Consider the following 11,478-nt stretch of genomic DNA (forward strand, 5'->3'; position numbering starts at 1 on the left):
GCAAGGGAGAGTTTCCCTGAAGTCCATGCATCTCTTCACCTACTTGTTCTTACTGCTGAATTGAAAATGGGTCAGAGCAGCGAGACTTGAGCCTGCCACCCTACAATCAAGCTGGCTTTCCAGGTCTAGGTCTTGTGCTGTGTGTACAGGTGCCCCCTCTCCCATTCTGAGGGCTCTCTGGGAGCAGACCTCACTTTCTGCTGCCTCTCTCTAAAAATATAAAACTCACGGTACAGGGAGAGGAGAGCTTATCCCACCCAGGCTGGCTAGATGCTGCAGCTGGACACTGTGTGGCTATTACTATCTCCTCACTGATCTGCGTTGGGGAGGAAGGGGCACTGCTGATGAATTGGCACATTCTGTAGCTCAGGGAAAGACGAGGCCAGGAATTTCTTTTGCTCAGTCTGCTGTTGCAGGGTCTAAGACTCCACTGTACTGATTCTCTAAAAGGAATGTGCAAGCACCACAAAACGCTTCTTTTCAACATTTACACACAAAGTCCAACCAGTCAGACTGGCTTATCAGAAAGAGGCAGAGGAAAAAAACTCCATGTCTTATCAATAAGCAGCACAGCTATTTCATGGGTATAGGGATTTATCTAGGAATTTGAATTTTAATTTCATTCTGTGCTGGTCACCCAATTGGGTGGTGATATCACACTGGTCCTTTTTTGGAGTATAAAACCACTGGTAAATTAATACCCTCTCAGACCTACAATGTACAGACAGTCCCTGCAGATTTACATTAAAGCTACCACTAAATACAGTTTGGTATCAAGTTATCTCTGAAAGGAGAATTCATTACGAGAAGCCTAAATACACCTAATACTCTTGATTAGGGTCCACAAGGCCTCCCATGATCTTGCCCCTATAGAGTTCACCCCTTTACCTTTACCTTGGACTCCAACTGCCATCATGCTCCAGGCACCTTGGTTGCGACAATTGTTCCTGGTGACACTGTTGTCTCTGCCCAAGGCAGGATAGGACTCAGGCAGATAGAGGGGCTCCATTAACCAAGAAGATAGTGTTAATTTTAATGTGTAGATATTTTTATTTTATTATCATCGTTACATTAAATTATTATTCTTTGACCTTCCCTTGAGAAGATACAGACCTGGAGGCTTTAGGTTCAGTCTTTGTGTTTAGATTCTTGTTGTTAAAATGTATAGCCCTAACCTCATTTTGTGTGATTTTAAGAATCTGTAGACAAAATTAGACACCTGATAGAACCTCAAGAAATTTCTCTTGAAACAATCAGTAAAAAAGACAAGTTTTTTTTATACAAGGCCCTGGAACCGATAGGATGATGATGAACTTCCACCTTAGAGTTCGGCCAGACCGAAATAGCACTAGGTTTGCATCACTTATAGGTTTGAGTATCTGATGTGAACGAACTCACCTCTGTTGATAAATATAGCTAAGACAAGTTGAAGAGGTGGGGGCCCAAGAAGTAAAAGGCCTCTTTCCCTACTTTGAGGAGTTTACATTCCAGTATAGATGAGGACACAGGATCTAAAAAAGCATCTGATCTGTCCAGACAACTAGTTCCATGCAGTCCACGATGACTTGCTAATGGGAATCTTGTTCGTTAGTCTGTGAGCCAGTGAGGCCAGATGGGGCTCTTTGCAAAGGGTCTGTTCCCAGTGACTTTTAGCATTTTTGAGATAGCATTTGTTGTCAAGGCAAAAGCTGCTCATTACAGATCTTAATTTTCGATTTTGCTGTTTCCTGTCCTGGTTTTCTGGGCCCTGAAATGGCACCTGGTGTGTTGATACTGATACATATAGTACTGTAGACTTTTTCAAGTGTAGCAGCTATTGCAGATTTTGATCTTATAAAACCAAGTACTTTCCATGATGTACTTTCAATGACTGATTCTCTCTAACCTTTATAGAGTTCTCTTTATTTATGGAGAATAAAATGTGCAGGATTCTTCTGAATAGCTTAAAGCAAGCCATGGGTTACTTTCTGTGTACTGTTTCCCTGTGGTATGAGTAATGGGTCACGTTCACCCCATATGGGGAGAAAATGACAAATTACATGAGAAAACAAGTTGCTAGTTGAATTTCTTAAGCAAAGAGAAAGAGCTAAATAGAAGAGAAGAGGAGGAAGAGGAAGTAGGGAACAGAATGGGATCAGTGAATCATCCTGCCTTGAAATCGAATAGCAGGACTAGAGGGTCAGAAGGGTTAGGTAGTGTCTATTCCACTTCTAGGGAAGGATAAGGGGACTGCTTGTGAGGAGAACCCCGCTACTGGGACAGACTTTCTCCCACTTTGAGACAAGCATGCTATCTCCTAATGTGGTTAATAGGTGGTTGTTCCATGCTTTGTGCTGGCCTTTTCTTGGTAGTACCAAATATATCTTGGTGAATCTGGCCTTCATGATGAAAGATAAGCTGCTAAGAGAGCTTAAGTTCAACCCCACTCCATATGGTAGCTTGAACAAGTTGTTACTCAGTTCTGTATCCACTGCTTGAGGCTCTGGGGGTCTACATAGTATGCCTCAGTCGCAGATGAGGCAGATGGGTGAGGGCAGAGTCAGTCTTAACATCTTGGCTTTCACAGAATCCTGGATTTGTACATGGTACATTTACTGATACCATGTACCAGGTCTTGTGCTAGGACTAGGAATACACCCATTTGTGGACCTGGTTTCCTATAATCGCTATCCTTTTCTCTCCTCACCTCCTGTTGGATTGCAGACTCTGGCCTGGTTGTCCCAAGTGTTTCCTATGAGCTACATAAAAAGCTGTTGTCTGTGGCTGAAAAGCATGGTTTGACACTGGAGCGGAGACTGGAGATGACAGGCGTGTGTGCCAGTCAGATGGCACTGACCCTGCTTGGAGGACCCAACAGGTAAATGCCTCTAGACTATTGGGAGCCAAGTGTGGGGTGGTAGTACTTTGCTGGGGCCCCACCACCGTGCCTCACGCAAGAGAAGTTCATCAGATAGCTGCTGCTCAACTAATGGGAACACCTCTATGAAGCCACTTTCCTGGATGCTGCAAGGTTTTTGTTTGCCTCTCTTAGCCCTCTTCTGGAAGTCCTCATTCTTCCCTCAGCAAGCCACCCTTTAACCCTTTCTTTCCTGATAACAGCTGGCTTTGAGACTGCTACTGTCACAGACCTGCCTTCTAAGAACCTTCAGAGACCTGGCCTTCGGCACTTGTCATTCACTCAAAGGGGCTGGGATACAAATCTCTTGAGTTCCATACCTGAGAACTTCTAGGACCACCCTAACAACTGGGTGGGAGAGCTGGAGTTTGGTACCTTTTCACCTGCCCTTTGGGTTCATATATCAGGAGCAGTGCTTAACTTTAGTTGTAGACATTTACTGATATCATGTACCAGATCTTGTGCTAGGACTAGGGATACAAAAAAGAATAAAATATGCTCCCACCCTATAGCCAAGTGAGCTCTTTAGAAAGTACCATGCCCTTGTAGAGGAAACAAGATTCTCTAGCAAGCCACATTTCTACTCCAGGCTGGAGAAGCCAGTTACCCTTCTTAGAGCAGGGCATCTAAGCTGAGTCCTGCAGAACAAGGAGGAATTAATGGGCAAGCAGGAAGGGGGAAAGTAGTCTGGATCTAGGGTGTAGTATGTGCCAAGAACAGAAAGAATTAAGAGACCATGGAAGTGGTAGGGATCCAAAAGTCATTCAGTGTGGCTGGAAAGTAGGGCTTTGCTGCAACTGAGCAGTAAGGGAGCTGCTAAAGGGATTTCAGTAGGGCTGTGACATGATTAGTCTTGCGTTTTAAACAAAAATGACTTTGGCTGAGTAGATTGAGTGGAGGCAAGACTGGAGGCAGTGAGACCAGTTAGGAAACTAACAGAAAACTGAGCCTGGAACCAAATGATGGTGACCCCAACCAGGGAGTAGGGATCAGAGAAGTGGAGATAAGTGTGTGTGGGGGGTGGGGAGTTTAAAGATAAAATCAACAGTAGGAGGGTCATGGAATTAATATGGGGGTGATAGAAAATAGAATGTCTGTGGTCACTGAACTTGAAGCTTTCCAGCATGTACACCTGGTTGGATAGTAATCACATTCACTGTGATAGGGAACATGGGAAGAGGAGGAGTATGTTTGTGGGAGATAGTGGATCTTGTTTTGGATATGTTAAGTTTGGGAGGCCTGTGAGATAGCTAGATAGACCATTAGCAATCTGGATCTGAAGTTTAGAAAAAAATCTGAGCAGAAGGAGATCTGGAAGTCATCAGCTCATAGATGGTAGAAGAGCAGATAAGATCCTCTAAAGAGAGGATGTAAAAGGAGGAACGGGCCTAGGGTAGAATTCTGGGGAATATCAGCATTAAAAGCATAGTTAAGAGATGAGAAGCCTTCCAAAATGGCTGAGAAAGAAAGCCAGAGAGATAAGAGAACTGAAAGATAGTGCTTCAGAACCAAAGAAATAGTGTTTGAAGAATAAAGGAATGGTCAGTGGTACAGCTGAGAGATCAAGCACAATTAGAGTTGACAAGCGTCTGCTGGATTTGTCAATAGAGAGGAGGACTTTGGCAACCTTGTGGGAGAGTGGGATCTAAAGTGATCCAAGCTGGATGTGAGATTTCCTCTTCTTGCTCCCCCACTCCCCTTGCCCTGTAGATTTGGGGGGGGGTGATTGTTCCACCTTTCCCTTTGATTTAGGCCTGCTTCTCAACCATGCTAGATCCCTGGCCTGTCCTGTGCCAGGGAAGAACCAGTGGAGAACCCCCAAAGGAGGAAGTGTAGTGCAAGCTGGCCCTTGGTTCTGTGACTGCCTAAGTGGCTTCCCAGAATTAGTAGTTTTCGGAAGAGGATCCGAATGTCCCTACAAAATCACATTCCTCTCTAGCCAGCTTCTTGGGGCAGGCTGTTTTTGTGCCTATCTGAACTTAGAAGGGCCACCTCCTGTCCTTTGTAGCAGTTGCTAGTTTTCCTTTGAGAAGGATAACCACAGCTAGTAATCATTTTTGTGTATGTCAAATACCATGCAGTTTTTCACTGTATTTTCACAGCAGCATTGAATTTGATCTTCATAACTTCAGCATTGTAAGATGAATGAGCTAAGGCAAAGAGAGCTGAAAGACTTGCCCGTGTCACCTTGCTAGTGAGTGGTGGAGCCAGGTCTCCAATGTCTGTACTCTACCCCTGGCTGTTGGGTATGTGGGTGCCATGGTCTGCTTTGAGTCCTCTGATGGGGGATGCTTTTGTGAGAGGGAAAGACATGGATGAGTCAGATGCCAGAACTCTACAGTGTCTGTCTGAAGGGAAGAGTACTCATCATGTTTCTTTTAAGATGCAAACATAGTCTGGGAAGTGAATGATTTGGTGTATATGTAGAGTATGTTGCTAAATTCCCCAAATTTATTTGGAGGGCAGGAATTTCCTCTTTGCCAGACAGCAGCTGTCCTCTTTCTCCTTTAGGGAGACCAGTAAGTTACTGTTACTGCCTCATCAGGGACCTGTTTCTGGCTGGCTGTCTCCCTCTACCTTCTTGCCCTTCAGGCAGACCGCATGGCCTGTGAGTTGGGCACAGCTCCAGGGCTAATCTTGCAAATCTCCTTACTTGTGGCTTCTCAGAGACCAGGGAGTTCTCAGCTTTGAATGGCAGGAAACTGAAAGTGACTTCATCAGGAAGTGGGTGTCCAAGGCAGCTGCCAGCCTAGGAGGCTGGGTCTCCCCGAGCCTGCTGCCTCCTCTGTGACCAGTGCTATAATGGTGCTAACGCCAGTTGAGCACTTTGTGTTGGACTCTGTTCTCAGTACATCCATTAATCTGCACAGCATCCTATGATATAGGTACTGTTAGTATCTACAGCGTTACCTTTATTGAAGCTTACTTGGCAACTGAATAAGAGAACTTGGACTAGAAACTGTGGACAGTTTAGAACTATCCTGGTTGGTACTTGCTGGGAGTCTCTTAGGAGTTGAACCAGAGTAATCCTAGAAGAGACGAGCCTTGAGCTGGATCTCAAAGAAAAGGTAGGATAGAATCTGACATGCAGAGGGCTTTCTGGACAGGAGACACTGAGCAGAAGCAAGAAAGCTTTACAAGTGCAGGAGAGAATAATGAGACCAGCCTTGCTGCCGTGAAGCAGGCATCTTGGGAAAAAAAAAAAAAAAAAACAAGAAGGCTGCAGAGGTGGAAAAGCATCTTTGTTAAGTAGAGTTTGGAGCTAATAGGTTCATACCGTGAGAATAGCAAGTGTTCTTGGTCAGAAAGCAGTATCCTGGCAACAGTGTTATATGGAACAAGCTGTAGGTGAACAACCTAGCGAGAGAACCCAGCAGATGACACTGGGGTCTGGGACAATGAGAATGCCACCCTGTAGACCTGTCCTGAAGTAGATTTTGGCCCCCTCTGGAACCTGGGGCTATCAAGAATTCTGAGAACGGGTGCTGAGGCACTCATTTGGTTTAGAGTGCAAGGAATTGCCAGATCTTCAGCCGATAATGCATCTTTACCCCTTTTCCAGGTTGAATCCCAAAAATATTCATCAGAGGCCTACAGTGGCCCTGCTGTGTGGGCCCCACGTAAAGGGGGCTCAGGGTATCAGCTGTGGAAGGCACCTAGCCAACCATGATGTCCAGGTCATCCTCTTCCTGCCCAACTTTGTCAAGATGCTAGAATCTATCACAAACGAGCTGTCTCTCTTCTGCAAGACCCAAGGCCAACAAGTGTCTAGCCTCAAAGGTGAGCACCTGCACAGGGCTGGGCTGAGGCCACCTCTTTCCTTGGTAATTTGATGATCTTATGGTACCACCCAGTGGTGACAGGGGGAAAAGCACCATGAGTGTAAAGAGTCTTCATACATGCTGGAATTATCTCTGGTGTCTATTTGCCTGCTTCCCATCCCTTCACCCTCCTTCTCCCACTACTCAGATGGAAAGTGGGGGACCCACTTATTCATTTCACAAACATTTATGGAACAGGCACTGTTCCTGACACTGGGGATAGGGCAATAGATTTTTTTATTAAATCCATGCTTCCCTGGAGCTTAACATTCTAGTTAAAACAGTTGAAGAGATGATAAGTAACATCTCTAATAGGTAAGATGGTAGTGATTTTTATGGAGACAAAGCATGGAAGGGAGATAGTGAATGTTGGAGGGTTGGGTGAAGAATAGCAGACTTAGACATTTCAGGGTCAGGTCATAAAGGGCCTGTGGATCACTGTAAAGGTTTGAACTTTTACTGGGCTAGATGGAGAGTCACTAGAAGATGAAGTAGAAGATATAATCCAACTCAGGTTCCAAACGATCATCCTGGCCTGAGAGTAAACTATAGGCTTACAAAGGGAGGTGTTTAAGAGGCTGTGATAAATTGGAGAATGAGATGATGGTGGCTAAGACAGTGGCTAAGAAGTGGTGAACGGTGGTGAAAGTTTCTGAATCATGAAGATAGGGTCTCCAGATTGGATGTAGGGAATGAGAGAAAGAGAAGGGTTAAGAGTGACTTTAAGGTCTTTGGCCTGAGTCACTGAAATGGGATGACTTGGGGGAGAAAGAACAGCTCAGTTAGAGATGCCGCTGGATATGCAGGTGGAAATGTTGATTGATATGTAGATGAGTCTGGACTTAAGTGAAGGGATCCATTCTGGAATTAAAAGTGTGTAGTTGGTATTTAAAGCCATAATGAGCCTGGACAAGATATCTCCTAGGAAGAGAGGGTAGATAGAGAAGTCGTGAGACTGAGTCTTTGTTTTGGAGTCAGGGAGTTGAGAGATCTGCTAAGGAGAAAGGGAAAGAGTGGTTGGTCAGTGAAGGAGGAGGAAAACCAGAAGGGTCTGGTACCTGAAAGGCAAGTGAGGATAGTAGAGTGTGATGAGCTGTGTCAGTAAGCAATTCTGGGTTAAGTTCAAATGAAGATTGAGAATTGGCTACTGGATTTAGCAGTGTGGAAGCAATCCCCTGATGCTCTTGACAGTAGCAGTTTCACATGGAGTGGCGGGGGTAAAGTCTGATTGGAGTGGGTAAGTAAGAATAGGGGAGAAGTGGGGTGAACAAATATGGTCTAAAGAAAGGGCCTTGCTTGGTGACCAATGGCAAGCTGGGGCTAGAGCCTGAGCCAGAACCTCAGTCTCCTAATTCTCAGGCCAGGTGCCTATGAGCACACAGACCCATGGTGGCCTGTCCTAAGTAAAGGAGCTGTGGGTCTCTGAGAAGTATTACTTTAGGCTGAGAGCTGGGAAGGGTGCCTGGTGTGAGTTCCCTCTCTTGATAACTATAACACGATGCCCATTCCAGGCAAATCTTTCTCCGGCTGCCCCAAAGCCTTCCTATCCCAGCTATGCCAGGAGGCAAGCCTGAGGAGGCTGACCCTGACTTTAGTCCAATTTCTGCTATTCTCAGTTTTAAGTTCTTAGGCTAGTCAAGTCTTATATTCTTAATGTTCTTATACTGTCCCAGAGGCCTACTTAGAGCAGAAAAGCCTTTTTAAATGCCTGGGAAAAGCGATAGGTTCTCTCCCCATTTTTAAGGTTGGGCTGTAAGGAGGACCCATTTCCATGAGAATAGCAACAGAGGCCAGCCCAGAGTAGAATAATTGAGCCTGCTCACACTTCTAGGGCTAGTCGGCAAATAGCAGTCTCCCTGTGAGAGCTGACTGGGCAGTAGACCCCGCCTTCCCAGAGCTTATAATTTACCCTGGGAGTGAATTAGATGTGCAAAGGAGGTGAGGGCCTTGTGCTCTGAGAAGCTCTGCATACCCAGCAGGACATTGCTTTAGCCTGGGAGCTCCATGAGGACAGTGGTCCATTGGGTTGATAAGCCCTTGGTCTCTAGCACGCAGCCAGTCTAAGCCTTGGAACTCCTGAGACCTGAGTCCTGGCCCAACCTTAGAAGGCTAGCCTATGGAAAGGCATTGGAGTGGTGTCTGAACAAGACACTTGAGGGGCCACTTGGGTTCTAGTCCCTGCCATGGCTGCACTCTGCTTATAGAGATTTTCGGATGGCCTTCTTTCCACCTGCAGATCTACCCACTAGCCCCGTGGACCTCGTGATCAACTGCCTGGATTGCCCTGAAAACGCCTTCCTGCGGGATCAGCCCTGGTACAAGGCGGCTGTGGCCTGGGCCAACCAGAACCGGGCACCAGTACTCAGCATAGATCCTCCTGTGCATGAAGTTGAACAGGGCATCGATGCCAAGTGGTCACTGGCTCTCGGCCTGCCTCTGCCACTGGGAGAGCATGCAGGCCGCGTCTATTTGTGTGACATCGGCATTCCCCAGCAGGTATTCCAGGAGGTGGGCATCAACTACCACTCACCCTTTGGCTGCAAGTTTGTCATCCCACTGCATTCTGCCTAGAGGGGCTCTGGGCAGGCTGGACCCTGTAATCCCCTGCTGCTGGTGATACTGAACTTGACAACAAACGCCTTAAGGATGTGAAGCTTCATGGACCTTGTTAAATTTTTTCTCTTTTGGGTTTGTTTCTTCTGTGAGAGAACAGATCATATTTAAAGCTGACCTGTCACTTGCCCTTAGCCAGGAAAGGCTTTCCCACCAGGCTTGTGGGGCAGGTAGCAGGCTGAGTGTACAGTGGCTCCAGCATCTCTGCACTCGGCCCCACTGGCCAGTGGGGCTTTGTTTACAGACTTAGGCAGTTCACAGACTGTGTTTCAGGTTTACAGCCACTGGGCCTGGACAAGAGCCTTGCAGGGTGGGGTAGGTCCTGTTTAGGGGCCTGTACTTGCTCTATTTCAGAGCTTGTGGCTTTGTCTTCCTCCCTCCCCTACTGCCTCATTTCCCCAGCTGGACAGCCCTTCCTCTGCATCATGTGCACCTGGCTGCACTGCAGCTGTTCCCTAGAGGGCACACTTGCACTCTCCATTCATTTTGAGGGCTGTGAGGAGGCTTTGAGCCCCACCAGAGTTGTTTTGGGGGCTTTTGACCCTTTCTCCTGAGCTGATCCAAGTTTTATGCTGGGATTTTTTCCAAAGGTCCTTCTTCCTTCCCACTCCCATCACTCAAAAACGCAGGGAAGTGGGGTGGCATTGGGATGGTTTTACTGTACTGGAATTTTATACTGTTTTTCTGTTGCTTTCAGCACAGTTAGTATAAGATTGTTACTGTAGGACCACAGTGCCCATTCTTGCCAGTAGTGTCCCCTAAACCCATACCCTCTCTCGCTGGGGACTGAGCATTTGCTTAGTCTGGGGCCAGAGCCCCTCAGGGTACAGCTTTAATGTTCAGTGTTAGGGAGGCCCCCGGTGGGGGCCTGGTGCTGAGCCAGAAGAGGCTCCCTGGTGCTTCTGTCCTAGGCCACCACTCCCCCTACTTCCTTTCCTAGACATACGTACCCCTGCCCTTCCCCTAAAGTGGTCTTCTATAGGTGTCATCCCAGAGCAGGGTGCATGTCCCTCCCCTGTCTGGGCTCCACCCCAGTTCTTAGTGTCTGGATTTGAACCCTTTTTGATTGTCCACTCTAGATGAGCAGGCTTAGGGCCAGCACCCTGTCTCAGAGATGCCAAAATGAGGCTAGTTCTGGATGAGCTAGCTGGGGAGGCTCAGTCACAGGAACACACTGCAGCTCAGATCCTAAGGCACTAAGCTTTTGGACCATGGCAGGCCTAAGCCCTGGAGGCTGGTAGAACAGGTGCCACCTCTGCCTGGCAGCAGCCCTCGCAAAAGGCTTTAAAGCCTTTTTCAGGGCTCAGGCTTCCTTCAGCTCTGTGCCCACCTATTATGATGAAGGGAGTGAATGTGAAGGCTTGCCAGGGATCATGGACACAGGGTAGGTAGGCCATGGTACCATGGGTTTCAGTCTACTTGTCATTTTCTGTATAAGAGCACAGCCAGGAGCAGATGAGGCAGGGCAGAGAGGGCTGGTCCCTCCTTTCCTCCCATCCTCCCTCAAATGTCAAATTGTCTACAGCAGTGGGAGGGCCAGAGACTGTGAGCTCTGTGCTGTGTATCCCTCCCTGAGCCTCTGCTCACTCTCAGGGCCAAGCAGCTCCTAAGATGGGGTCCTCTCTTTAGAGGCAGGGCCATAATCTAAGGAGCAGTGCTGGATTACAGGCATTTCAGTAAGCAACCATTAAACAGGCTTTGGCTGCCTGCTGATGCTGTGAGGCTCCCTGATTGGGTACAGTGGCAAATGAGCTCGAAGAACCCTGGCCCAAAAGACTGCTCACTCCAGTAAGTAGCAGTGGCCCTGGGGATGACGGCCGTGTTGCGGAGCCACTAGGAGTTTGTGCCCAAACCTTTTTTTCCTCCCCTGGTGGCTCTGGAGCTTCTTTCTGCCCTCAGTCTGAGCCTTCCTGGGTGGTATTAAAGCATGATTCCTTTATCTATCTTTGGTTCTATTCAGAGATATCCTGCCCACAGTGCCCAGTCCCCAAGGGGCCCCAGTCAGGTAGTCAAGACTATCACTCATACAGTTCTTGGGGAACCAAAAACCAGCACTAAAATAAAGCTGAATGATGGGAGTCTTGTGCTCTGTGGTAAATTTTGCTCTATAGGCTGCAGTAAGGTACTGCCACCCCAGCCCTAGAAGCT

General features: G+C 47.3%; 1 protein-coding gene across 4 annotated transcripts in view; it reads left to right on the forward strand.

Annotated features, from left to right (window-relative positions):
• The window catches only part of EDC3 (enhancer of mRNA decapping 3), a 62,139-nt gene extending 50,731 nt beyond the window's left edge, over window positions 1–11,408 (forward strand). For all 4 annotated transcript variants that reach the window (XM_039856635.1, XM_039856634.1, XM_039856633.1 and 1 more), the window contains exons 5-7: window positions 2,704–2,857; window positions 6,459–6,676; window positions 8,954–11,408. In XM_039856635.1, coding sequence (XP_039712569.1) covers window positions 2,704–2,857; window positions 6,459–6,676; window positions 8,954–9,288 — 707 coding nt within the window. In that variant the 3' untranslated portion in view covers window positions 9,289–11,408. The remainder of the gene's footprint in view (window positions 1–2,703; window positions 2,858–6,458; window positions 6,677–8,953) is intronic.
• Window positions 11,409–11,478: the final 70 nt, after the last annotated feature.

The sequence above is a fragment of the Pteropus medius genome, unplaced genomic scaffold, assembly GCF_902729225.1.
Source record: "Pteropus medius unplaced genomic scaffold, Ma_sr-lr_union100, whole genome shotgun sequence".
Lineage (NCBI taxonomy): Eukaryota > Metazoa > Chordata > Mammalia > Chiroptera > Pteropodidae > Pteropus > Pteropus medius.